Source organism: Schistocerca americana, chromosome 2 (genome assembly GCF_021461395.2).
Source record: "Schistocerca americana isolate TAMUIC-IGC-003095 chromosome 2, iqSchAmer2.1, whole genome shotgun sequence".
NCBI classification, from domain to species: domain Eukaryota; kingdom Metazoa; phylum Arthropoda; class Insecta; order Orthoptera; family Acrididae; genus Schistocerca; species Schistocerca americana.
This window is the reverse complement of record NC_060120.1, coordinates 590,214,688-590,242,660: the sequence shown is the minus strand read 5'-3', so window position 1 is coordinate 590,242,660 and position 27,973 is coordinate 590,214,688. Positions and strand designations below refer to the sequence as shown.

The 27,973-nt window shown below is 43.0% G+C and overlaps 2 protein-coding genes across 2 annotated transcripts in view; both read left to right on the top strand.

The window, feature by feature from the left end:
- Positions 1-3,626, top strand: part of LOC124595879 (brachyurin-like) — a 35,189-nt gene extending 31,563 nt beyond the window's left edge. Inside the window, exons 6-7 of the mRNA XM_047134787.1 lie at positions 198-334; positions 3,363-3,626. Coding sequence (XP_046990743.1) covers positions 198-334; positions 3,363-3,533 — 308 coding nt within the window. The 3' untranslated portion in view covers positions 3,534-3,626. The remainder of the gene's footprint in view (positions 1-197; positions 335-3,362) is intronic.
- A 20,948-nt stretch (positions 3,627-24,574) lies between these two features.
- LOC124594216 (collagenase-like) overlaps positions 24,575-27,973 on the top strand; it is a 63,383-nt gene continuing 59,984 nt past the window's right edge. Inside the window, exon 1 of the mRNA XM_047132575.1 lies at positions 24,575-24,622. Coding sequence (XP_046988531.1) covers positions 24,575-24,622 — 48 coding nt within the window. The remainder of the gene's footprint in view (positions 24,623-27,973) is intronic.

Genomic DNA, 27,973 nt, shown 5'->3' with positions numbered 1-27,973 from the left:
AAGTAACATCTAAAGGACGGCTGCAAGTGTTCCATTTTATTACATAAAGCAAACCTCCAATCAGAAGGACGGACAGACAAAAACCATAAAGAACTGTCTTGGCAACTGAACAAACGGCAGCTTGATGCCACTAGTGAGGCTATCGCTTGTGACAGCATTCGGGAAGGGTAAGAGGAGGCCGTGTGGTGTGTTTCCAGACGGCAACACGGCCAGCACGCTGCAGTACACGACGCTGAGCGTCATCTCCAACTCGCTCTGCCAGCAGTACTACGGAGGCGTCATCGTCTCCTCAACACTCTGCGCCACCGGCTCCAACCGACAGAGCACCTGCAACGTAAGTACCTCCCGTTGTACTCATTAAAACTAATACTGATTTTTTTGGTCATCAGTTCTCTAATTGGTTTGATGCGACCCGCCACTTATTCCCTTCCTGTGTTAACCTCTACATCTCAGAGTGGAAGTTGCAATCACAGACACAGCCTGTACATGCAATTATAGCAGTGCTGATTTCCTACAAATCTTCTACCTATGTTGGGCCGCGTGGGATTAGCCGAGCGGTCTCAGGCGCTGCAGTCCTGGACTGAGCGGCTGGTCCCGGCGGAGGTTCGAGTCCTCGCTCGGACATGGGTGTGTGTGTTTGTCCTTAGGATAATTTAGGTTAAGTTGTGCGTAAGCTTAGCGACTGATGACCTTAGCAGGTATGTCCCATAAGATTTCACACACATTTTTTTGAACCTATGTTGAAAATAGTAGGATATCTTCGGAGACCAATATCAGTTCTTCCTAAGGAATGAGTATTTAGCTCAAGGAAAGGCAATGAGAGACATGGAATGAAAGGACTGTCATACTGAATATACACCTTACGCTGTTTATAAATTAATTTATACTGTTTCAGCTTTTTACTTAAATTTATTAGCACGACGTGTTTCGGCAGCATGTTGCTATCACCAGGTGCTTTGCAGTTACGAGCACATTAATCTGTAGTGCGATGAGGATTATTTGCTGGGTGTGCCAGTGAGATTATATACCCAAATTCATCCCTGTACGGAAGGATTAATTTGTTAAAAGTCAATTCTATTTCCACATTATTTCATTAATGTATTTACTCAGATTTTTTTGGAAGATCTATGTCTACCACACAAAGCACAATAATAAACACATCATCATCATCACTTGGCACTTTCATATTTAGATGTTCGTGTCCCAGAGCATCTTTACTACTAAGATAAACTTATTTCAGTTGCTGGGCGAGTGCAGTTTTTTTATATAAGCATATTTATGTCATGGAAAGCACCAGATAGTACGACTATTTCATATTTCTTTGCTATTGAGTAACGTTGAGAAAATGTTTTATTTCAGTTAATTCTTTACAATTAATAAAACAAGCACACAACCTTCGAGAAATTTTTGAAGAAATTTCTTCTGCCTTGTCATTTAGCAGTATTTTACCATAAACTGTGCCATGAATGAAGATTTCTAGTTCTTTAGTTCTTCATACGAGTTCATGTGGCGCCCGTTGTGCTGTTCAAAGAAATTGGGGGAACATGTGTATCAACGTCCGGTAAGTTAATCTATTTTGATAAAAGCAGACCTGTGGTCTTATTGGATGGCTTGAGAACTTCAGTTTCAAAGTAGGCAACAACAAAAATGATTCGCCATCTACTGGCTGTGCAGTGCGTTACATCGTCAGGTGACCCCTCAGAAGGAAGTGAGTACCAGTGTCCCAGTGTTTACTAATGCGGTACATAGATGGAAATTGTCATCAATCAAGCACAGGCACTGCTACATCTTAAAGCAGTGCAAGTTGCAAGGGAGGTCTGTTTCATCCAAAAAGGATGGATTTTCAGTCGTATTGCTGCAGATGCCTATGCCTCTTCATGTATCATCGATAAGTTGCGGATACGCTGCAGGGATAAAGATCAGTACACAAAGCGAGTTGGATAATTTCTCTGACACATTATAACCCAATGTGAATACCGATATCTGGTCATCTCTGTGCAAAACGACCTCAAAAGAGCCAGAGGAGCGATTGTGTCCGATCAGACTACAGTAAATGAGTTACGGGATTGGATTTTACCAACCAGACGTCCTGTTCGAGCACCCCGCTTGACACGACAACATCCTGCAGCACGTCTTCATTTCCGCCGTTCCTGTGTCAATTGACGACAGAGGAGGCCAGATATTCTATGACGCAAGGCGATGGCCTTGTTCGTGTGCGAAGGCCCATAGCGAGGGGCACCTGCCAAATGTTGTCCAGGAAATCAACAATTTTCAAGTTCTGTGATGTTGTGGGGAGGCTTCAAAGTTGACAGCCGTACTGATCCTCAGTCCGTGGTCGCCTTGTCGCCAGGCGAACAGATCCTTCTAGTGCCAGAGGCAATGAGACGACCGTCTTTTGACTCCTGGACATTGAAGCAATAGCACAGCATGGCACATACGTGGGACATGCTTGACAGAGGAGTCTGTGTTCGTTCAGTTCCGTCACAGACTCTGCAAGAACTCTCATGGGGTCTCATGGGAGAATGGGAACGCACAGCATCTCCGGAGACGTATACCGAGCTTGCCACGTGGGTGTCGGGCAGTGATAAACGCTCACGGAGAACATGCACCTTACTGAAGCGCTCAAAGTCCAATTAAAAGTTCCCAGGATAACGGGATGAATGACTGTTTCCACTTTGTTTTCGACAGCCGTTGGAAAGTTCAGTTCTTGATATATAAACAATCGAGGATGTAATGGTGTTTTTTGTGTGTCTAATTTATGGAAGACAAAGATATAATTTGGTAACATATCCAGTGCTCAGTTATTGCTCAGTGGAGTATGTGAGCGCCCATAGTCATGTTCCCCTAATTCTTTTGACATATATATAAGATCATTCGTGATATGCTGGAATTGGTGGCCGGTGTCCTTAATGTGGGTACCTGTTGCTAATTTTGCATAAATGTTTATGTTGAAGGCATTTTTCTCTTCATTGTACGTTTTTTAAGAAGTCTCTCAAGTTTAACCTGTATAAACGGCTTTGCATGTACTGAAGTAACTGAAGTAGTATAAATTATTTTGTAGACTTATAATGCATTCGCTGACCTCAATCAGTTTCAGACAATGTGAATCAATTTAAGTATAACACAATTTGGCATGTCAGCGGCGTGAAAACAAAAATGAGATGTAAAGCGTGGGCTTTCCTGGATTAAACTTAACTCGCCATAACTGTAGACTCGCCAAACTGACAGTAGCATTCCAGGACAGCGATTTAATGGACTTATAGCGGCACTATTTTAGAAGCTTTAGCGCTACACTGTCATGTTTGGGACTACGTGTTCTGGCCTACACCAGTCAGAGATTACACGGTGTGGTCACGTTGCAGGGTGACAGCGGCGGCCCCATGGTGATCGGCTCGACGGGCAGCTTCACCCTGATCGGCGTCGTCAGCTTCGTGTCGGACGCTGGTTGCTCGAGCGGCGACCCGTCCGGCTACGCCAGGGTCACCTCCTTCCTCGACTGGATCTCCAGCACCGCCGGCGTCAGCATCTCGTAAGGGCTCCACTCTAGTGACCGGCTGTTCCAGCTTCCTCAGGAACAGAAGCTGTAAATAACACAGTGTTCCAAATAAATAATTCAGTAAATGTAATGTCGTATTTACTGATTTCGTGCACCTTCAGACGTACATCCATTACACCATGATATCAGTTTTGCAATGTAATTCTCTTTCAATGTGACCATTACGCACATTATATTTGGAAATTACTTATCAAATTCAATAATCTCATTTCTATGCACAACACATACACAGAAACGGCACATAATGAGGCAGCACTGTTGTGTTGAGACGACAGGAAACGACAAACAGAAAATCCGCTACAGAATTCGTCATCATTAATAAATGGTAGTGATTCTCCAGCAGAAGGAGATACGGATATTTCGGCTGCAGATTTTGTTAAGGAGATGCCTTATCGTGATCTCATAATGAAATAATATTTAACAGCAATTCGCCAATTCTATCCGCGCAGAGTTCTGAAATCAGAAACGATTTACTTCCTCTTTATTGCTCTGTAGACCGTCAGAATATACCCTTAGCCAACATGCCACCTAATGAAAATAGTATTGTCGGATCTAACCGAAATGATGAGTGGAAGGCTGAGTGTTTACGCTGGGTTTCGCAAATATCCTGTTCCAGAAACAAAACAAGGGAGCAATGACGTTAGCACCATATTATACGGGGTGGTCCATTGATCGTGACCGGGCCAAATATCTCACGAAATAAGCGTCAAACGAAAAAATTACAAAGAATGAAACTTGTCTAGCTTCAAAGGGGAAACCAGATGATGCTATGTTTGGCCCGCTAGATTGTGCTGCTATAGGTCAAATGGATATCAACTGTGTTTTTTTAAGTAGGAACCCCGATTTTTTACTCCCTGCCGCTGTTGGATAAGCAGCTGCCAGCAGCAAGTCGTATACTCCTGGCTTACTTATTTGTTACATAGTTTAATTCATAATTTCTTTGCGTGTTTTTGGGTACTTGCATTGTTTAATTCATAAATTTCGGCCGTGTTATAGTATTTGAGAGTTGTAGCATCGGGCTTTAGGGTTTACTTCGTAGATTCTTACTTAAATTGCGTGTGAGTTTCGTATAGGAGGTGTAATTTCGAGTTTTAGTTACTGTAATCGTAAATTCAGGCAGATTGTAGCGCAGTCGTTAGGCATTTGTACAGGTTAGTTCAACATTTTTTGCGTGTTTCCCTTGCGTTATCTAGGCACGGACTCGTGTTTCAGTAACTGTTGTTCAACATCGATTAGAATGGACAGTGACTGTGATTGCTGTGTTCGGATGAGGGCTCAGTTGGCATCCCTTCGCTCACAGCTGCAAGCGGCGCTGACTTCAGTCGCGCAGCTTGAGGCTGTTGCCAATGGGCACCACTGTGGGGAGCCGGACTTAGGTATCACGAGAATGTCAACCTCGTCCCGTCTGTCCCCAGATCGGTCTGCCGCTGTGGTTGCCCCGGTTGCTGCCCGCAGTGTGGGACTGAGCCCTCGCCTGTAGTTGATTGGGAGGTCGTCCCAAGGCTTGGCAGGCAGTGAAAGACGTCCCCGGAGGCTGATCAGAAAGCCTCTCCGGTGCGTCTGACAAACAGGTATCAGGTACTGTCTCTGGCTGAGCCAGATGCAGCTGCCTGCCCTGTTTCAGAGGATGAGAGGATGATTCTCAGCCTTCAAGGTCCGGGCAATCGCAGAGGGTGGGCTTATTGGTAGTTGGGAGCTCCAATGTTAGGCGCGTAGTGGGGCCCCTTAGGGATATGGCGGCTAAGGAGGGGAAGAAATCCAGTGTGCACTCCGTGTGCATTCCGGGTGGAGTCATTACTGATGTGGAGGGAGTCCTTCCGGATGCAATCAAGAGCACAGGGTGCAGCCAGCTGCAGGTGGTGGCACATGTCGGCACTAATGACGTGTGTCGCTTTGGATCTGAGGAAATTCTCTCTTTAGATTCCAGCGGCTATCTGATTTGGTGAAGGCTGCCGGTCTTGCTTACGAGATAAAGGCAGAGCTCACCATCTGCAGCATCGTTGACAGAACCGACTGCGGACCTTTGATGCAGAGCCGGGTGGAGGGTCTGAATCAGAGGCTCAGACGGTTTTGCAACAGTGTTGGCTGCAGATTCCTTGACTTGCGCCATAGGGTGGTGGGGCTTCGGGTTCCGCTGAATAGGTCAGGAGTTCACTACACTCAGCTGGCGGCTACGCGGGTAGCGGAGGCTGTGTGGCGTGGACTGGGCGGTTTTTTAGGTTAGAAGGCCTCGGGAAAGTACGGGATGGGCTGCAATCTTAAAGGGTGCATGGCAAATACAGGACGTGCTTGGATCAAGGAACAGTCGGAATTGTAAAATGTTGTAGTTGTGCTGGGAAAGTTCCTGAGCTTCAAGCGCTAATAGAAAGCACAGAAGCTGGAATCGTTATAGGTACAGAAAGCTGGCTAAAGCCTGAAATAAGTTCTGCAGAAATTTTTATGAAGTACCAGACGGTGTTCAGGAAAGGTGGATTAGGCGGAATTGGTGGTGGAGTGTTTGTGTCTGTCAGTAGTGGTTTATCTTGTAGTGAAGTCTAAGTAGATACTCCGTGCGAATTGGTATGGGTGGAGGTTATACTTAACAGCCGAACTAAGTTAATAATTGGCTCCTTCTACCGACCCCCAGACTCCGATGATATAGTTGGTGAACAGTTCAGAGAAAATTTGAGTCTCGTAACAAATAAATACCCCACTCATACGGTTATAGTTGGTGGGGACTTCAACCTTCCCTCGATATGTTGGCAAAAATACTTGCTCAAAACCGATGGTAGGCAGAAAACATCTTCCGAGGTTGTCCTAAATTATTTCGAGCAGTTAGTTCACGAACCCACGCGAATTGTAAATGGTTGCGAAAACACACTTGACCTCTTAGCCACAAACAATCCAGAGCTAATAGAGACATCATGAGTGCTACAGGGATTAGTGATCACAAGGTCGTTGTAGCTAGGCTCAATACCGTTTCTTCCAAATCCACCAGAAACAAAAGCAAAATAATTTTATTTAAAAAAGCAGATAAAGTGTCACTAGAAGCCTTTCTAAGAGACAATGTCCATTCCTTCCGAACTGACTATGCAAATGTAGACGAGATATGGCTCAAATTCAAAGATATAGTAGCAACAGCAATTGAGAGATTCATACCTCATAAATTGGTAAGAGATGGAACTGATCCCCCATGATACACTAAACAGGTCCGAACGCTGTTGCAGAGGCAACGGAAAAAGCATGCGAAGTTCAGAAGAACGCGAAATTGGCTAAAATTTACAGACGCGTGAAATTTGGCACGGACTTAAATGCGAGATGCCTTTAATAGGTTCCACAACGAAACATTGTCTCGAAATTTGGTAGAAAATCCGAAGATATTCTGGTCGTATGTAAAGCACACAAGCGGCATGACGCAGTAAATACCTTCGCTGCGCAGTGCTGATGGTACTGTTACCGACGATTGTGCCGCTAAAGCGGAGTTATTGAACGCAGTTTTCCGAAATTCCTTCACCACGGAAGACGAATGGAATATTCCAGAATTTGAAACACGAACAGCTCCTAGCATGAGTTTCTTACAAGTAGATACCTTAGGGGTTGCGAAGCAACTCAAATCGCTTGATACGGGCAAGTCTTCAGGTCCAGATTGTATAACGATTAGGTTCCTTTCAGATTACGCTGATACAATAGCTCCCTACGTAGCAATCATATACAACCGCTCGCTCACCGATAGATCTGTACCTACAGATTGGAAAATTGCGCAGGTCGCACCAGTGTCTCGCGGTTCTAGGCGCGCAGTCCGGAACCGCGCGACTGCTACGGTCGCAGGTTCGAATCCTGCCTCGGGCATGGATGTGTGTGATGGCCTTAGGTTAGTTAGGTTTAAGTAGTCCTAAGTTCTAGGGGACTGATGACCACAGCTCTTAAGTCCCATAGTGCTCAGAGCTATTTTCGCACCAGTGTTTAAGAAGGGTAGTAGGAGTAATCCATCGAACTACAGACCTATATCATTGACGTCAGTTTGCAGTAGGGTTTTGGAGCATATACTGTATTCAAACAGTATAAATCACCTTGAAGGGAACGATCTATCGATACGTAATCAGCATGGTTTCAGAAAACATCGTTCTTGTGCAACGCAGCTAGCTCTTTATTCGCACGAAGTAATGGCCGCTATCCACAGGGGATCTCAAGTTGATTACGCATTTCTAGATTTTCGGAAAGCTTTTGACACCGTTCCTCACAAGCGACTTCTAATCAAGCTGCGGGCCTATTGGGTATCGTCTCAGTTGTGCCACTGGATTCGTGATTTCCTGTCAGGAAGGTCGCAGTTCGTAGTAATAGACGGCAAATCATCGAGTAAAACTGAAGTGATATCAGGTGTTCCCCAGGGAAGCGTCCTGGGACCTCTGCTGTTCCTGATCTATATAAATGACCTGGGTGACAATCTGAGCAGTTCTCTTAGGTTGTTCGCAGATGATGCTGTAATTTACCGTCTAGTAAGGTCATCCGAAGACCAGTATTAGTTGCAAACCGATTTAGAAAAGATTGTTGTATGGTGTGGCAGGTGACAGTTGACGCTAAATAACGAAAAGTGTGAGGTGATGCACATGAGTTCCAAAAGAAATCCGTTGGAATTCGATTACCCGATAAATAGTACAATTCTCAAGGCTGTCAGTTCAACTAAGTACCTGGGTGTTAAAATTACGAAAAACTTCCGTTGGAAAGACCACATAGATAATATTATGGGGAAGGCGAGCTAAAGGTTGCGTTTCATTGGCAGGACACTTGGAAGATGCGGCAAGTCCACTAAAGAGAGAGCTTACACTACACTCGTTCGTCCTCTGTTAGAATATTGCTGCGCGGTGTGGGATCCTTACCAGGTGGGATTGACGGAGGACGTCGAAAGGGTGCAAAAAAGGGCAGCTCGTTTTGTATTATCACGTAATAGGAGAGAGAGTGTGGCAGATATGATACGCGAGTTGGGATGGAAGTCAATAAAGCAAAGACGTGTTTCGTCGCGGCAGGATCTATTTACGAAATTTCAGTCACCAACTTTTTCTTCCGAATGCGAATCCTACATAGGTAGGAATGATCATCAAAACAAAGTAAGAGAAATCAGAGCTCAAACAGAAAGGTTTAGGTGTTCATTTTTCCCGCGCCCTGTTCGGGAGTGAAATGGTAGAGAGATAGTATGATTGTGGTTCGATGAACCCTCTGCCAAGCACTTAAATGTGAGTTGCAGAGTAGTCATGTAGATGCAGATGTAGTACGTAGAGAAATATGAATGTTTTAGGTGGACCACTTTTTTCGCTTTGTGGTAGATGGCGCTGTAATAGTCACAAACATATGGTTCACAATTTTAGACGAACAGTTGGTAAAATATAGGTTTTTTAAATTAAAATACAGAACGTAGGTACGTTTGAACATTTTATTTCGGTTGTTCCAATTTGACACATGTACTTTTGTGAACTTATCATTTCTGAGAACGCATGCTGTTACAGCGTAATTACCTGTCAATGCCACATTAATGCAATAAATGCTCAAAATGATGTCCGTCAACCTCAATGCATTTGGCAGTACGTGTAACGACATTCCTCTCAACAGCGAGTAGTTCGCCTTCCGTAATGTTCCCACATGCATTGAAAATGCGCTGACGCATGTTGTCAGGCGTTGTCGGTGGAACACGATGGCAGATATCCTTCAATATTCCCCACAGAAAGAAATCCGGGGACGTCAGATCCGGTGAACGTGCGGGCCATGGTATGGTGCTTCGACAACTAATCTACCTGCCATGAAATACGCTATTCAATACCGCTTCAACCGCACGCGAGCTATGTGTCGGACATCTATCATGTTGGAAGTACATCGCCATTCTGTCATGCAGTGAAACATCTTGTAGTAACATCGATAGAATATTATGTAGGAAATCAGCATACATTGCACCATTTAGATTGTCATCGATAAAATGGGGGCCAATTATCCTTCCTCCCATAATGCCGCACCATACATTAACCCGCCAAGGTCGCTGATGTTCCACTTGTCGCAGCCATCGTGGATGTTCCGTTGCCCAATAGTGCATATTATGACGGTTTACATTACCGCTGTTGGTGAATGACGCTTCGTCGCTAAATAGAACGCGTGCAAAAAATCTGTCATCGTCCCGTAATGTCACTTGTGCCCAGTGGCAGAACTGTACACGACGTTCAAAGTCGTCGCCATGCAATTCCTGGTGCATAGAAATATGGTCGGGTGCAATCGATGTTGATGTAGCCTTCTCTACACCGACGTTTTTAAGATTCCCGATTCTCGCGCAATTTGTCTGCTACTGATGTGCGGATTAGGCGGTACAGCAGCTAAAACACCTGCTTGGGTGTCATCATTTGTTGCAGGTCGTGGCTGACGTTTCACATGTGGCTGAACACTTCGTGTTTCCTTAAATAACGTAACTATCCTGCGTACGGTCCGGACACTTGGATGATGTCGTGCAGGATAGCGAGCAGCATACATAGCACACGCCCGTTGGGCAGTTTGTTCACAATAGCCACACATCAACACGATATCGATCTTTTCCGCAATTAGTAAACGGTCCATTTTAACACGGGTAATGTATCGCGAAGCAAATACCGTCCGCACTGGCGCCATGTTACGTGAAACCACGTACTTATACGTTTGTGACTATTACAGCGCCATTTATCACAAAGCGAAAAACTGGTCCAACTAAAACATCCATATTTCTTTAAGTACTACACGAATATGTAATAAAAAAATGGGGGTTCCTATTTAAAAAAAGCGCAGTTGATATCCATTTTACCTATGGCTTCGCCATCTAGCGGGCCAACCATAGTGCCATCTAGTTTCCCCCTTCAAGCTAGACGAATTTCGTTTTTTGTAGTTTTTCGTTTGATGCTTATTTCGTGAGATATTTGGCCCGGTCACTATCAAAGGACCACCCTGTACATCCAATGAGACTGGTGTGTGTGTGCGCTGCTAAATGACGTCCATCTCGCAAAGCCATATATTTAATGGTTATCTGCAGTATCAAAGGAAATTAAGATTCATTAAATACGAAGTGATACTATGTAACCAAACACTCGATATTACTTTCGTACTTATGGAAAGCAAAGAGGTAACTGCCATCACTTGGTTGAATCGTGAATTCACGATAAATTGATAGGTAAATCTGAAGAATTTCCTGGTTGACAACTTATCGACCAAATTACCTACTATACTTTGTTTACCCCTAGTGTGTTACGGTAATGAAAATGAGTCTCTTCTGCGTTGCTATACCCATTTGAGTGCGACAAAAGAATAAGTTAGACCAGTGTCGTGAATAGTGTTCATTACTGATTTATTCCAATCCCTTTTTCCCTGGTACGTCTCTTTTTTATTGATCGCTCATGATTTCTTGTTTTGTCGTCCACTAAATTATATCCTCCCTGTAAGTTGGATATGGATCAAAAATTGAGGACACTTTCAAACGAGCAGCGTCACACTCGAGTCTGTCATTGACTTTCACTTTCGACGCAATAATTCGCTTCGCTGTTAACACGTGGAATGTTTGTTGAAACGACTTTGTTGTACGAGTGTATTAACGAAGGAAATATATTTCCGATATGAATCCACGATCATCTTGAATCTTTTGTGAATACAGCCGTCTAGATCGCAAAATAAGATGTCTTTATTTACATGTTGTTTCTGGCAGCTACCATCATTAGATATCTGCAATTAAGATGAAAGGAATATAAAGACTGAAGGGCGTTTGTTATACAACATCAAACTCCAAAAATTTAAAAGTTAAGACTATATTTTAAAAAAATTCACACACCAAAACTTTGAACTTGCGGAACATGGTTCAGACTCAATATTAAAATCTATACTTAATCGGGACGTCAGCTAACAACTGGTTCAAAAATTACACAAAGATATAAGTTCTTGCCGACTCGTTGGGAACGTTGCCTTCAGATTTTATTTTTATTTTGTTATTATTATTTTTGTTTTGTTTTTCCCTTCCACTTACAGAAAGACAGATATACTTTAAATTACAAAAACACACAGTCCAATTACAAAAGGTGATTTAAATTGGCATAACTATATACTGATGACATTATTTCTTCAGGTGGCGACAATTAGTCCACGTGGAGTACACCCAAAATCGACAGCAACTGTTGATTGAATCTGTTAATAACATCTATGCACCAGCTTTATGAGACATTAGTATTAAATACATTTCAAATTAACAAGCTATTATCAAAATAGCTTTTGCTGCCATGATTATGCGTGCATAATAAATAAAAAGCTCTGCCTTATGACCTAAAACGCCGGGTGGGGTAGCCTCGCAGTCTGGGGCGCCTTGCCACGGTTCGCGCAGCTCCCCCCGTCGGAGGTTGGAGTCCTCTCTTGGGCATGGGTGTGTATGTTGTCCTCAGCGTAAGTTAGTTTAAGTTAGGTTAAGTAGTGTGTGGCTGGCTCTGAGCACTATGGGACTCAACTGCTGTGGTCATAAGTCCCCTAGAACTTAGAACTACTTAAACCTAACTAACCTAAGGACAGCACACAACACCCAGCCATCACGAGGCAGAGAAAATCCCTGACCCCGCCGGGAATCGAACCCGGGAACCCGGGCGTGGGAAGCGAGAACGCTACCGCACGACCACGAGATGCGGGCAAGTAGTGTGTAAGCCTATGGACCGATGACCTCAGTAGTTTGGTCCCATAGGAACTTACCACAAATTTCCATAATGACCTAAAACTTTGCGAACACTACACTAAAATATGTAGACTTGTAAATACATCCGTATTGTAAAAGTGTATGTTTCACATCTCCTCGAAACAAGTAGACTGATTTCAATCCAACTTGGTATACATATCCCTTACTGTCAGGCAACAATCGCTGTTGGGGCAAGAACTACCTACTTGTCATATTTCAGAAGATAGGATTCCAATTTATTACTTATATGCTACTAACTCTACTCAGAAAAATTTCGCAGACAGTATGCACACATGCCACTAAATGCATCTACAAAATTTTGTCATTGTATTACACATAGTTCAGGAGAAATGAAGTTATAAACACGGAGACGCGCGAAAAAGTGCCGCATTGTGCATGACGTCTACATTTATTACTTCTATGCTATTAACTCTACTCACAAAAAATTTCGTGGCCAGCATCCACATAAGAATCTAAATGCCGCTACAAAATTATGTTATGGTACCGTACATAGTTCGGGAGAAATGACGTTATAAACACTGAGGTGCGTCAAAATTTCCGCATATTGCATGAAGTTTTAATACAATTATTCTTAAGTACTAAGATACTCCTATAGTCGAGTCAACTTAAGGAAACCCCTGACAACTGGCTTCGCTTTTGACAGCTTTTAACTACAAAGCGCAAATGACTGCAGACGAAAACAATCGTTGTCCATAGGGCTATGAAGAGGCGTTGCCATAGAGAAGTTTACAATATCGCGTTGTACGCTCAAAAAAGCTGCGCCCAGCGTACAGAAGCAGCCCGGCGTATTTCACTCCGACTCTACTGCAGGAGTAAGCCTACATACAAGGTTTCGTTTCTAATAGAAAATTGGCAAAGCGAATGGTCAGGCAACCCCGGGTTTATAAGCTCGTGTTTTGTAAAAAATATGACAATTTGGTTATTAAATTCAAATAGTTTGGAAGGCAGTTCATCAAGTGAAAGAGCCAGGCAGGTGACTTGCCACACAAACAGCGGCAGCTCCACTGACACGTTTATGTGTTGTTGATGTTTAGTTTGGGGGGCGCTCAACTGCGCGGTTATCAGCCCCCGTACAAATTTCCAACCTTTGCTCAGTCCAATCTCGCCACTTTCATGAATGATGATGAAATGATGAGGACAACACAAACACCCAATCGTCTCGAGGCAGGTGAAAATCCCTGACCCCGCTGGGAATCGAACCCGGGACTCCGTGCTCGCGAAGCGAGAACGCGAGCGCGAGACAACGAGCTGCGGACTTTTTGTGTTGAGACACCTGTGGTATGCAGAAACAGGTAATTGATGTTTACAGCATTATCTTGCTGGGAGATGATGTGTTTGTGCCTGCTCGAGGCAACTTTGATAGATGCATCCATGGGGGACTTGGAGAAGCTGGACTGAAAAGGAGAATTTAAGAGCACCACAAGAGCAGAGAAGATCCTGCTGAATATCATATATTCGGTGTCAGAGAACAAGCCGACAGTTCTACATGACAGCCGAGAATGTTTATACTGAAGCTGCTGTGGCTGTCTTCTGAGGCAGGATGAGCAGCTCTAGGTAAGCAGGTGGGCCGTACAGAATTGTGTGTGAGAAAACAGAGGCGAGATGTATGCGAGGAGGAGGTAAAGGGACGTGACATGTGGAAGGGAAACGTCAGTGGAGCACTGCAATTGTTGGGGTAAAGGAACAGGACTAAGCTTTGCTATAGCACTGGATTTTATAGGATAGTGTTGGGATGGATTATACACCAGAAAAAGCGAAAAGGAAGCGCAGGTGGGATTATGAGGGGGTGACATTCTTGTGAAATGTGCAGCAGGCCTGTTTGATTTGTTGGAGGATGTAGAGTCTCTGAAAGAAGTGGATATTTTGAAGAACAATAGTTGTGAAACGAAATCAGTCGTGTGTGTGGGATAGTTTTAGTTAGATGGAATGCTCTATCAATAGGGTAGATAGGGACAGTTAATCGTTTTTTATGGTTGGAGCTTTGCCTAACATTTACATGAATATGTAGAAGGAATAGGATGCGAGTGTTAGGTATTGCTGGGACTGTAGTCTGAAAGACTGTTTCAGGAGACTGTGCGGTGATTTTGCGACACAGTTCAAGTCTTGCTCCGGTCAGCGTGTGCCACCACGTCTGGAGGTGATGATCGATGCGGAAAGAGGCGCGCGGATCACCGAAGGAGCCTCAGACACTGCGACCGGTGTCAACAAGAGAGGGATGGCGACTGTGGTGAAGGAGTCTTGGATTGGGCACGGGATGAGTTGGAATTTGGAGCCAGGGCCTTGGATGTCGATGGGCGGTCGCTGGTTGACATCAATGAGTAAGAGGTGTCGAAGGCACGGAGGGCTCGTCGGCCGGTGTTGCCCTGGTACCCCGACGACAGTGCCTGGGCTGCATGGACGTGACTGCCGCTATAGTCCTGCGTGCTCGCCAATGGGAACTTCCGTACCACACAGTTTCTAACAACAATCCTTTATTGCTAGTTAAACTTTCTTGCAGAGTCCCACTGGTATTGAGGTGAAGCCTGAGAAAGTTCTGTTTTGAGTTTCTGCGCTTTATTGCTGACTGTTTACTGACAGGAAGCAGCACAGGCATCGGTGCTAACAGAGTTACGTAGTTCACATTGGATCGTGTTGTTACAGCTTGTACGTTTGGGCAAATTCTGTGGTAGATTAGCGTTTAGCTGTTTGGTTTTGTTTATTTTCTGTTATGTGTCTTTTTACACGAATTTATTCCATTATGCCAGTGTGTGCATAATGAAAATGAATGTCAGATTTGGTCAGAATTACTCTGTCTAGTAAATTCTGTTTACGTACTTCGTTTGTGCACTTATTTGTTGAATTTAATTTGTTTTGTGTAATTTAAATTTTAATTGTGAAGGCAATGTTATGGATTTTAGGTTACGGTTCCAGTGCTTCCATTTCTTCTCTCTTGTGGATTTCGAGAAATTTGAACCAGAGCACAGTAACGTGTTATGAAATTTTGTATTGCACGTTTGAAGTGTGATTTAATTTTGCTGTTATTGAATTATAGAATCGAATATTCCACTCACGAAAGAAATTATTAAATCAGGGCTAGATAAGGATTTTATGTTTATTATTTTCACTATACCTAACTTCTTTATAACTTTTTTACTTAACTGTGTTCAGTGGAAGAGATGTCGTTAATAAATCGTGTTACTGCTAACATATAACTACGCTCTCATTATTTCCAGTCACCCCACCTCACAGCCTATGTTTCTGCTATACCATCGTTACAAGGTGATTAACTTTGCTATAGGGACAAATGGGAAGGTTTTTACAGACTTGAGTCAAATTTCTGTTTCATGTAAGGCACTTCAAGCAATGGTATCCTTTGGCCCACGATTGAGAGATTTTATGTACAGCACCTAGTCATAAGTGAAAGCGCCATTAGTAATGAAGTAATCATTAGATGAATGGAATTCCTGATAACATTCAGATAAGGAATACGGGACTACAGTTGTTGCAGATGCAGATGTGGTAAGGATGCCTGGTTCGCTGTTAAGTTTGTGTTTAATGTTCTCTGCTATGACCACAGAACTGAGGGTTAATGGATGTTGCATAGGTTGTGGTCGTTTGTGGCTTCCGAGACTAGGCAGGAGCAAGTATGCGTGGTGGAAAAAGACTAAAGACTACAACAGCGACTCTATGCGGCAGGAGTGACTGGAAATCATATTAGTACGCATGTGACATCATGTGCTACTTAATATTTTCCTAAACGCCGCGCATTTGATTGGGATTGGTCACAAACGATTACACAATAGCATTCCGACATCAATTGTAGGATACGGGTCAGGAGTCTGGGCCCACAGGCTTACGAGGGTCATGCCTGCCATGGCCGTAAGAAGAGTGCAGCGAAATATTCTCCTGCGCTCTGTAGGGGCATATGGGACAGCCCCAGGGGGAGCATTATCAGTATTGATGGGACTTTGTCCTCTTGATATAAAGATTAGGAAACAGACCGCGTAGTATTGGGTAAGAAAGGACAAGAGGGACAAAATAATAGAATTAATGGGGATTCACGTGGTGAATAAATCAGAAATTACACGTAGGGGGGAGGAGCTATGGCAGGGACAGTGGGACAACGACGAAACGGGTCGTAGAACACACGAATTGCTGCCCAACATCATGGAGCGATTACAGCTACATTAGTTTAAGCCATTAAGAGGACTGCTGCACTTCGTTACTGGACATGGACCATACCCGGCATACCTATGCCGGTTTCGGAAGCGGACTACAACAACTTGTGACTGTGGGGCCGCATCAGGCACCCCGGACCATGCGATGTATGAGTGCCACCTGTTCGACGATGTAGCGGTACATTTAAGACAACCGCTACACATTTACGACACGTACCACCTGCTCAGGCAAGAGGACCACTTCCAAATCTTGAATAAACTTGCAAATGAAATACCAAGAAAAGTTATGAAAGAATTCCTAAGAAACAACCATTAATAGATCATACCTGATTTAGACTCCGTACACCTATCCTGTTACGCCCAGGCGTGGACCTGCCCAGCCGCTTCACAGCTGGGATCCGCCACGTCTAGGATTAGGGGGGAGGAGGGTGCACATTCTAACCGATTCAGACACTCACCTAATATGACTGTAGAATTAATTTTAGGTTAGACGTAAGATAAGACAGGATAACTCCATAAGCATAGTACTGCAGCGATTCACTATTCTGGGCCAGCCGGCCAACAGTGCAGGTTTATAAACGCTGGCACACCTGCAATGCTGCAGGTAGAGTAGACTAGCAATAAGTAGTAGATAAGTAAAGCCCTGGTATTCCAAAAACACGGTAAGTAATGCCCATAGTGGAAACAGGAACAACACAACATTCTAGAACTAGATCACCTGCAATAAGTATAATTGTCAAAAGCACAAATTAGGACCCAATAATGTATTAGGTAGTGGGTTTTTTGTATCATGTATTTGAAGAAAAAAAAAAAAAAATTAAAACAAAAATAAACGAATGATCGTCTTAGTGTCACTATCATTTAGTACAGGGTCAAAGTATGAATGTTACACAAATGGAAATGAATCAAATCGGTTGGATCCTTTTGCATTTGATGTGGTGTACGGTGGGCCTTAATGGGCTTCTCGGAAATACTATTACTTCCTGGGTACTTCCTTAGAAAACTTTCACCCATTTTTTCATACCGAAACCGAGCCGCGGATTCCAAGACGTCTATGTATTGCAAATCACCGGAATTCTTACGATACATTCCTAAGATTCAGGTCTCGAATAACCTTTAAAATTTTAGCGATATCTTTATTCATTTACGAAGTACAGAGGTTCAAATTTACTCTACTTCTGCGTGTAAAATACGCACCTAAAATCCAGTATGAGACGAAATTTTAATAATGAATAACAGCAGAAAATAGATTAAATTTTAACGATATACTCTGTACGCGTTTATCTAGAAGTGCTATCTTTTTCTTTTCAAAACCTCTGTCCATTATCGAGAAACACCCCAAAATCATGATTTTTGGGTACCAATATCAACCTCAGATTTCAAGACGGTTAACGCACAGCAGATGGGTGTAATATTTAAAATATGTTCTCAAGTTCCCGTTAAAAAAAAAACTTGAAAGTTTTTGGATATCTTAATCGTTTCTGAGATACATGGGATAAAAACCTACCTGTACACGTAAAATAAGTAAGTAAATCACAGCGTGAGGCGAAAACCTATTTCACAAAGTGACGTAGCACGAAAACTATGCTGTAAAGCGTCTTCATTATCATCATAAGCGTTCTGCGAACCCCATGTTGTAGTACTGTAGTGTAAGCAAAATTTTGGGCAGGTAAAATCCGGTTTGGGGTGCAAAAGTAGTTCTGCGATATTTCAATTTCACATAAGTAAACTATTAAAATTTTACTATCCCACGAAGTTCTTTTCATACGAGTGACGTACCCGACTGCTACATGGAAAAGAAGAGAACCAGCGAAAAAATGCTCCTATCGTAGCACAAAGAAGGCGAAAATGTTCCTGTTTAAAAGAATGTCTTGTTCTGCCTTAAATTTTGGCATGTGAAAATAATCATGTATTTTTATTCTGAGAGAGAAGGAGACAATGGCAGTGTGAAATAGACGGAAAAGTAATAAATACTGGGAGATAATAGGCAGTTGCTGTGATATAGAAAGAGCGAAGAAGACAGCGATAGTGTTAGAGAGAGAGAGAGACACAGAGGCATTGGAACATAGCTGACAGTGACAGAATTGTGCAAGGAAAAGAGTGAAGGAGACAGTGCCAGAGGGAGAAGAATAAAGAGACGGAAAAGATGTAAGTGGGTCAGAGCCAGTGAGAGGCAGAGTGTATGACAACGACAATGACGAAGAGGGAGACAATGACAGTGAAAAGAGACAGCAGCAGTGGGAAGGATGAATGAGATAGAACAGTAAGAGAGAGGAAAAGGAGAGGAGACAGTAGTAGTAGGACAGAACGAAGGGGGCTGAGCCTGTGAGACAGGGGACGCTGATAGAGAGACACGAAGAGATAATGAGAATGAATTTGGGTTGACTGAGTGAGTGAGAATGGGCAAGTGGGGGTGGAATGTGATGGCAGAGAATGACGAGCTCAGACTTCAAGCGGAGAATCCACTGAAGAGAGGCATACGGTGAACCTTCATATGAATGTGAGAAGTGACCTAATTCAGGCTAGACGCTCGATGAGTGGCTAGAAACTTGAACCATTTTTCTTTATTGTTATTTCATGTTCTCATTGGCTTTCAGAGTAACAGTATTCCTCTTTTCAATCAGACGAGCTTAAGAGATACGAAGACGGGATAAAATTTGTAAAACGATGAATTATTTAAAATATATAAAAGGGCGTTTGACATTGATAATACTTAATATATATATATATATATATATATATATATATATATATATATATATATATATGATGTTCCAGCTATCTTGTCCACCCAAAATATCTCTGGAACAATAACAGCTATTGGAAAACGACTTTCACCGGTATCAATGTAGGGCTGGGACCCACGAATGTACATATTTGGAAACATTCTAAAACGAAAGCATATGTGTTTTTAACACAAACTTATGTTTTTTTAAATGAACCTCCTATATTTTTTCGTCAGATTTCCATAGCATGACAAAGCACATACACAATGGCGTTGATTGCATCGCAATATTCCCATTACACCACGAGATATTAAGACGCGTAGTTGACGCTTGAAACACCCGACATGCCCTGCTAGCGCACGTCCTGAGGCTCAGGCGTGAACCCCATGCTGCCCGTAATCGCGATGTGATTGTCATGCGTAATCACACTTCCATACTTATCAAGAGGTCCGAAACGAATAATACGGTCTGCTGCCATCCTGCATTAACGTCGTACATTCCAGCAGGTATTTATCCCATAGGCTAGGGGTGATGCGATTCTGTAACATATCTGTGTACCGCAACGTTAGTCACAAAGTTAAATGTTTTGATTTGGGAAGTTCAGGTAGGACTTAGAAGATGTTTAACCAATTAGTTTTATTATCACATAATTATCAATGTTATGTTTATCTAATGCGTTAAATTACAAATTGTTGCAAACAAATGTTTCTTAACATCACTGGGTAAAATGGCCCTTTGTAGAAACTTCCACTGTGATACCAGCACTACATACTAAACATAGCGTTCACATCTCATGCTCAAAGTGATGCCCATTGGCTTGCATACATAGGGGCACTCTGCGGATGAAGGATGCCCTACTTCGTGCTACTGTTTCCTCTTTGATGGCTGTACAAGCATCAATAATGCGTTGCTTGATGTCCTCTGGTGTTGTTGGTTCATGTTGGTAAACAGCATCCTTCACTGCACCCCAAAGAAAATAATCCAGCGGTGTAAGGTCCGGAGATCGGGCAGGCCACCTAACTGGGCCACTTCGTCCAATCCACTTACCAGAGAACTTACGGTTCAGAAGTCGTCGTGCTCGTAAGGCGTTATGTGCAGGGCATCCGTCATGCTGATACCACATGACCATTCTCCGGTTCAGAGGTACGGTGTCCAAGAGAACAGGAAGATTGTGTCGTATAAATCTGGAGTATTGTCTGCTATTCTGGATGCCATTTATAAAGAAAGATCCGATAATGGTATCTCCAATAATCCCACACCAAACATTAACTTTCCACGGACGTTGATGCTCTACCTGACGGAGCCATTTTGGATTGTCTGCGGACCAATAATGCATATTCCTCGTATTGACAATTCCTTTGTTGGAGAGTGATGCCTCGTCGGTAAAGAGAACGTCTGCAAAAAAATTTGAATTAGTCAGAAGTTTTTGCTGAGCCCACCGACGAAATGTTACCCTATTGCGGAAGTCATTTCCATGAAGATCCTGATGTAGATGAACATGGTAAGGATGAAATTTAAGACGTTTAAGAATACGCTGTGCACTTGATTTCGACACACCAACTTCACGTTTAATTTGACGTGTGCTGATTTGAGGATTCACAGCTATGGTAGCGAGCACAGCAACTTCAGCACGTTCATCTGTGCGTGTTCTAGGACGATGTCGAGGTCTTGGATTTAAGCTTCCCGTTTCACGTAGACGAGATGTGAGGCGACCAAACATCCGGCGCGAAGGCGATGGCTTGTCAGGGAATCGTCTTCTGTACAGTCGTTCCGCCTGAACAGCATTTCGTCCACCTACAACAGGGTGCAGTACAGGTAGGTAGAGTAGGGTAGAAAACAGACATATTAGCTTAATAACCATAATGTTCGCTAACAGTACTATCAACAAACAAGCAATCTCATAACGTATTTCCCGTCAACGTACATTCTCCATAGATCAGCAGCATTTGTACCATATTTTCATGTGTGTACATTATACTGTACAGTATAAGTTCCACAACGCAACGTTTATTCACAATGTGTACTACCTCCGTGCCATCACTAGATTACTCTGATGCACGACTGCACTGGCAAGCGATGTACTGCACGCCAAAGCAACAACAAATGGGATGCTCGGAGGGTGGTGGAGTACAGGAGTTTGCATGGGTCGCAAATCATAAACAAGGCGAAGTGGTAACTGTGGCAGTAGTGGGAACTACGTTGGACACTTGACTAGGTAGAGCCAGGCCCTGCGCGACAGGCACAGTGGGTCATATAACGCATTAGATAAACCTTATTTTGGGTGTGCAGGATAAATAAGACAACTTGACAGGTGTACACCGATCGGTACGGGTTCATATTGTGTACGTAGATACGTAAAGCGTGCAAGAGGGAAACCATTATGTGCTTATGAGAGTTGATGACAGAAGACCGTATTATTCGTTTCGGACCTCTTGATAAGTATGGAGGTATGATTACGCATGTCAATCACATCGCGATTACGGGCAGCATGGGGTTCACGCCTGAGCCTCAGGACGTGAGTTAGCAGCGCATGTCGAGTGTTTCAAGCGTCAACTTCGCGTCTCAATATCTCGGGATGTAATGGGAAAATTGCGATGCAATCAACGCCATTGTGTATGTGCTTTGTCATGCTATGGATTGCTGAAGAAAAAATATAGGAGGTCCATTTAAAAAAAACACAAGTTTGTGTTAAAAAACACATATGCTTTCGTTTTAGAATGTTTCCAAATATGTACATTCGTGGGCCCCAGCCCTACATTGATACCGGTGAAAGTCGTTTTCCAATAGCTGTTATTGTTCCGGCGATATTTTGGGTGGACAAGATAGCTGGGATACATATGATTTAAAATATATAAAAGGGCGTTTGACATTGATAACACTTAAAATAACATATAGGAGAATGCTGTCTGATATTTCAACAACGGGTTGCGAGAAAGTTAAAACAAACACTGCTCATTACCCTTCACTATTGCTTTGTATGGTGACCCCATGAATTTAGCAGGAGTAGTTAGAAGGTGGACTGGTCCTTTGTTGAGGTCAGTGTTTATGGAGCTGCTGGGTTCAGGTGGGCTGTGATGTGGCGGTAGACATAATTTAGGGGATGGTTGGTAGGGAAAACATGGGATCTGGAAGTAAATAGCTAAGATGGGGGCCAGGCCAAGGTCAAGAGAAGGAAAGAAAAGGGAGGGATGGGGAGGGACGGGACCCTTGAAACCGGAAAGGGTTAGAGAGAAGTGGGTAAAAAATGTTCAGGTGTGTGTGAATTCCTAAGGGACCAAACTGCTGAGGTCATCGGTGCCTAGACTTACACAGAGACTCGAATGCCCGGTGGGAGGGGCCGCGCAATCCGTGACATGGCGCCTCTAACCACGCTGCCACTCCTCGCGATTAGAAGTAGGTAATAGAAGGAACAGATGTCAGGGCGGTTTCCTTGTTAGGGTGTTAAAGAGTGTGTTAAAATTGCGCTGCGGGAGGATAAGGACAGCGTGTGAATGTAATGTGCGATGTGTTGATGCATGCACGGTTGAACACTAGGATCTGTGATTGCAGGGGAAGAAGTCAGATTGTTGGAGTCGAGTTTGCAGGTAGTATTGGATGTACCGAGCTGGAAATTTCTACCGTCAAATGACTGTTAAAACCTTTGTAAAGGACAGTAATCTTCCGATGCTAAAAATTGTGTAGTTGAGCTGTTCCAAGCTCTCATCACAGTGAAGTCAATACTGTTAAGCAATAGGAAACTACTCCGTAATACACCTTCCTTATATAACTGAGCAGCGAGAAGCAGAAAAAACAAGTTAGACTACCGCTCCAAACAATTCCTTTAAGGAACAGACAGCACTGTCTAACTACATGTGTTTCGTGACATCTGTTGTCAGTTGGACTCTACAGCTCATAGGATTGTTCGATATTGCCACTAGAGCGCTCTGCTTGTCAAATACTTGTAACTGGTCACGCTCTTCGAGAGCGTGAGTTATCTTTCGTTTTCTTCTTGAGTGATATTGTCGAGAACCAAGAACCCTTCAAGTTAACCAAGGTACCAGGAAGGTTAGGTATTTCGAAAAGCTTGCTTCAGAATCTATGACATTGAGCCGAGATATATATTAATCAAGTACCGCATCAGGAATTATAACCACCGGGTTTGTGCCAACACGTCATGTTCAACAGCTCATTTTGAAGCTGCTAAAGCATGGATAGTAAAATGAAGGTCTTATAGACATTTCTAAAGATCATATGTGAAGGTGACGTACATAACAGAAGAGGAATAACATCCATTTTGCAACGTATCGCCTCAAAAGTCCGAAATGGAATTATTGTATGCGGTATTTGTTTATTTACTGTTTTATCATTGTTTTTCTCATCGGGACGAGAGCAGGCGTGCAGGGATACATTGCCTATCTTAAGTCGAGTGTGTTTATAAAGTGCCGGTACACGGAACAACGATACCTTTACTTAAAATAATGGAAGGCAAATAACCTTCACATTATTTCATATCGAAAACTTTATGTAAAGTACTGTTCTTTTAAATTGGAGAGCAGTGACGATGGTCTTCGTAGAAAGCTTAACATTTCGCCTTAGTGGATTAATTTACAGGAAAAAAGCCGTGGTGAGGAGAACGTTTTGCTGTGTTAGAAGGAATGTGGTACAGAAACGCTGGGGAGAGGGACCCCAAATCAGCTCTTAAAACGGAACGAGGAAAGTGAGGAAGCAACAGGGAAGAGGAGGAGGGGGCGAAGGGCAATAGCCACTCCATATTTTTATTTAAAAATGATTTATATCTCCTCCCTGTAGGAAGAATTTCAGGATTTGCTTGATACCTACTTCGTCATAAATTAAACAGCAAAGGTAAAACAAAAAACATGTAAGTATATTTTATTGGTTTTTATTTTTAATATTCCCACTTGGTTTTCGTAGAGATTGAAACCCTCTCTTGTTTTCGTACCTTGTAACTTTTCCCCCACACAGCATAACAGAAACTAGTGTCAGTTGACATTGTCAATGACTTGTCGTGGGACTGTTAGTACGAATACGGTATCAAGACGTTTTTCTTTAAGGCGCTGCATTTTCTAAGAGTGAGGTCAAAAGAAAACTTTGTCAGACTCGAAAGTTTGTGAATATTTTGTTGTGGACTCGCTGTCGAAACGTTAGTGACAATGCTTACGAAGGCATAACTTTCTGATAAAAAGAGTTCAAAGATTTGTGGAAATAATCTTCCTAACAGATAACCGTGATAGAATGAAATGTTGCTCTCCCGATAAAAGGTAATCCTGCTTAGTTTCTACGCCGAATAGAAAATATGTAATCCGTCTTCTGTATCATTCATGATACCACTGAAGGCAAGCGCAGGTCACGTTGAGCACTGTGGAGCTTAGTCGGCGTATGCTTGTCTATAAATGTAGTTTGTGTCAATAGGGTCAGCAGTGTGGTCACGATGCAGCTGGCGCTGTGGGCGTTGTTTCTCGTGGCGGCCGCTGCTCAGGTGGGTTGACAGGAGTCGCTTGCGCAGTCTGAAAGCATGTATGTGTGTCCGACTTACATTCCGCAGTACAGTTTGTTATGTTTGTTATGATTTCTCAGCCACGTTGAACCAGTCATCCTAACAAGTTTTCTGTAGTCGTAGCGCACATGACATCACGAAGGCAAATATTCCGTAGTATCTACGGGAAGGGATTAATAATCTGAAACGAATATACAACAGGTGAAAAGGTAAATTTTATTATATCAGCGAGGTAATGCAAATGTGCCTGCCTGATGGAACCATAAATGTGCCTTTATCATATGAACAGAATGGTGTGCATCTCTACAATAATGTCGGACTTATCTAGGGCGTCTGTACTTGTATTTGTAAAGTAACCATGCTAGGGGCTTTAAATGCTCACAGATGTGGAGAAAGACAACTTACATTTTGCAAGAGAGGCTTACGTTCTTCGACAATAATAAACAAAGACAAATCACTTAATTCCGTACGAAAACTGAAATACAAAAATAACGTATTTAGACGAAAATACCTGAAGGCGCAGAAAAATAAGTAAAGGCAAAATGGAAAAAAGGAGCCAAATCTGGATAAAAATTATGGAAAAAATCAGTCAGTGTAATACAGTGAAAAGATAACTTACAACCTATCCTTATTTCATAAGGCATTATTTTTGAAAGACAGAAAATGTATGCCTCATCTGGTGATACGTGACGGGTTACTTCACGGTCAGTTATTGACAACATAGAAATATGTACGTTCTCTGACGCTGTGTTACATTATTCTATAGTCGAATACCGAAAAACAATATACAGTGCACATGATTGAGGGAGTAGTGAAAGTAATTATGAATGATATTATCAAACGGCTCGTCAACTTTAATGTTGGGGTGCTACGTTTGAGCACTTTCACGTCGCATTGTAACTACCTATTGTTTTCTCTTTTTTGATGTCAATATTCAAATAACTGTTTCGATGCGCCCTGCCACGACTTCCTCTCTCGTGCGAACTTCACCTCAGAGCAGCAATGGCTCCTTATGACCTCTATTGTTTGTTGGATGTATCGCAATCTCTGTCTTCCACATAATTCTTACGCTTCACAACTCCCACTAGTGCAATGGAAGTTATTTCCTTGGTGTCTCCGCACTCGTCTTATCATCCAGTCCCTTCTTCTTGTCAGTGTTTTCCATATGTTACTGTCCGCTGATTCTGAGGATAAATTCCTCAATATTTTTCTGTCCAACAAATTTTCAGCATCTCAGACGCTTCGATGCTCTTCTTTTCCGGTTTCACCACAGTCCATAATTCACTACCATACAAAACGTTGCTCCAGACATATATTCTCGGAAATTTCTACTTCAGATTACGGCCGATGTTTGATATTAGTAGACATCTTTCAGCCACAAATGCCCCTTTTGCCTCTGAATGTCTGCTTTTTACTGCCTCCTTCCGTTCATCATACGTTATTTTCCTTCCAAGGCAGTAGAATTCCTTAATTTCGTCAAATTCATGGACCCCTATTTTGACGATTATTGATAATTACATTTATGCTGCTTTTCATTATTTTCCTCTTTCTGCTGTTTACTCTCAGTCTATATTCTATACTAATTATACTGCTCATTTTATTCAACAGTTCCTGTATTTCTTCTTCACTGATGATAGTAATGTCATTAGCGAATCTTATTATTGGTATCCTTTCACACTGAATTCCAGTCATATCCTTGAAATTTTTTTTATTTCCTTCAGAGCTTCTTCAGTTTATAGATTGAACAGTAGGAGTGAAAGACTACAGCCCTGTCTTACACCCTTTTCAATCCAAGTATTTTCTTCTTGGTCTTCCGTTCTTAGTTTTCCCTCTTGGTTCTTCTAAATATTGTATATTACCCATCATTCCCTACAGCTTATTCCTTCTCAAAATTTCGATCATATTGTACTACTTTACAGTGTCGAATGCTTTTTCCAGGTCGACGAATCCTGAGAAGGTGTCTTGATTTTTCTTAACTCTTGCTTCCCTTATCAACAGTAACGTCAGAACGGCCCCACAGGAGTTCCTACCTTTCCGAAACCCAAATTGATTGTCAGCTAATAGATCTTCAATTATCTTTTCCGTTCTTATGTATATTATACTTGTCAGCAACTGGGATGCATGAGTCGTTAAGCTGAGTATGCGATAGTTTCCGCACCTTTTTGCCCTTGCTATGTGTGTCCAGGCGCAGATTGTACACATCAACCTGAATGCCACTTCCTTCAACGGTTTTAGTTATTCCGGAGGAGTGTTATCGATTTCTTCCGCCTTATTTGATCGCAGGTCTTGGAAAGCTCTTTTAATTCTGCCTCTAATGTTGGATCCCCTACCTCTTTCATATCGACTAAAATTTCTTCTTCTATCAGAAGCAGACAATTCGTCCCCTTCACAGAGGCCTTCAGCGTACCCTTTCCGCCTATCCGTACACTCTTCTGCGTTTAACAGTGCAATTCCCATGGCACTCTTAACGTTACTGTCCTAGCTTTCAATTTCACCGAAGGTTGTTTTAACTTTTCTATATGCTCAAAAAGTGCTTCCGACGATCATTTCTTTTTCGATTTCTTCCATTTTTACTTCCGCCATTTCGCTCCATCTTCTCTGCTCTTCCTATTTATTTCATTCCTAAGTGACTTATACACTCCTGGAAATTGAAATAAGAACACCGTGAATTTATTGTCCCAGGAAGGGGAAACTTTATTGACACATTCCTGGGGTCAGATACATCACATGATCACACTGACAGAACCACAGGCACATAGACACAGGCAACAGAGCATGCACAATGTCGGCACTAGTACAGTGTATATCCACCTTTCGCAGCAATGCAGGCTGCTATTCTCCCATGGAGACGATCGTAGAGATGCTGGATGTAGTCCTGTGGAACGGCTTGCCATGCCATTTCCACCTGGCGCCTCAGTTGGACCAGCGTTCGTGCTGGGCGTGCAGACCGCGTGAGACGACGCTTCATCCAGTCCCAAACATGCTCAATGGGGGACAGATCCGGAGATCTTGCTGGCCAGGGTAGTTGACTTACACCTTCTAGAGCACGTTGGGTGGCACGGGATACATGCGGACGTGCATTGTCCTGTTGGAACAGCAAGTTCCCTTGCCGGTCTAGGAATGGTAGAACGATGGGTTCGATGACGGTTTGGATGTACCGTGCACTATTCAGTGTCCCCTCGACGATCACCAGTGGTGTACGGCCAGTGTAGGAGATCGCTCCCCACACCATGATGCCGGGTGTTGGCCCTGTGTGCCTCGGTCGTATGCAGTCCTGATTGTGGCTCTCACCTGCACGGCGCCAAACACGCATACGACCATTATTGGCACCAA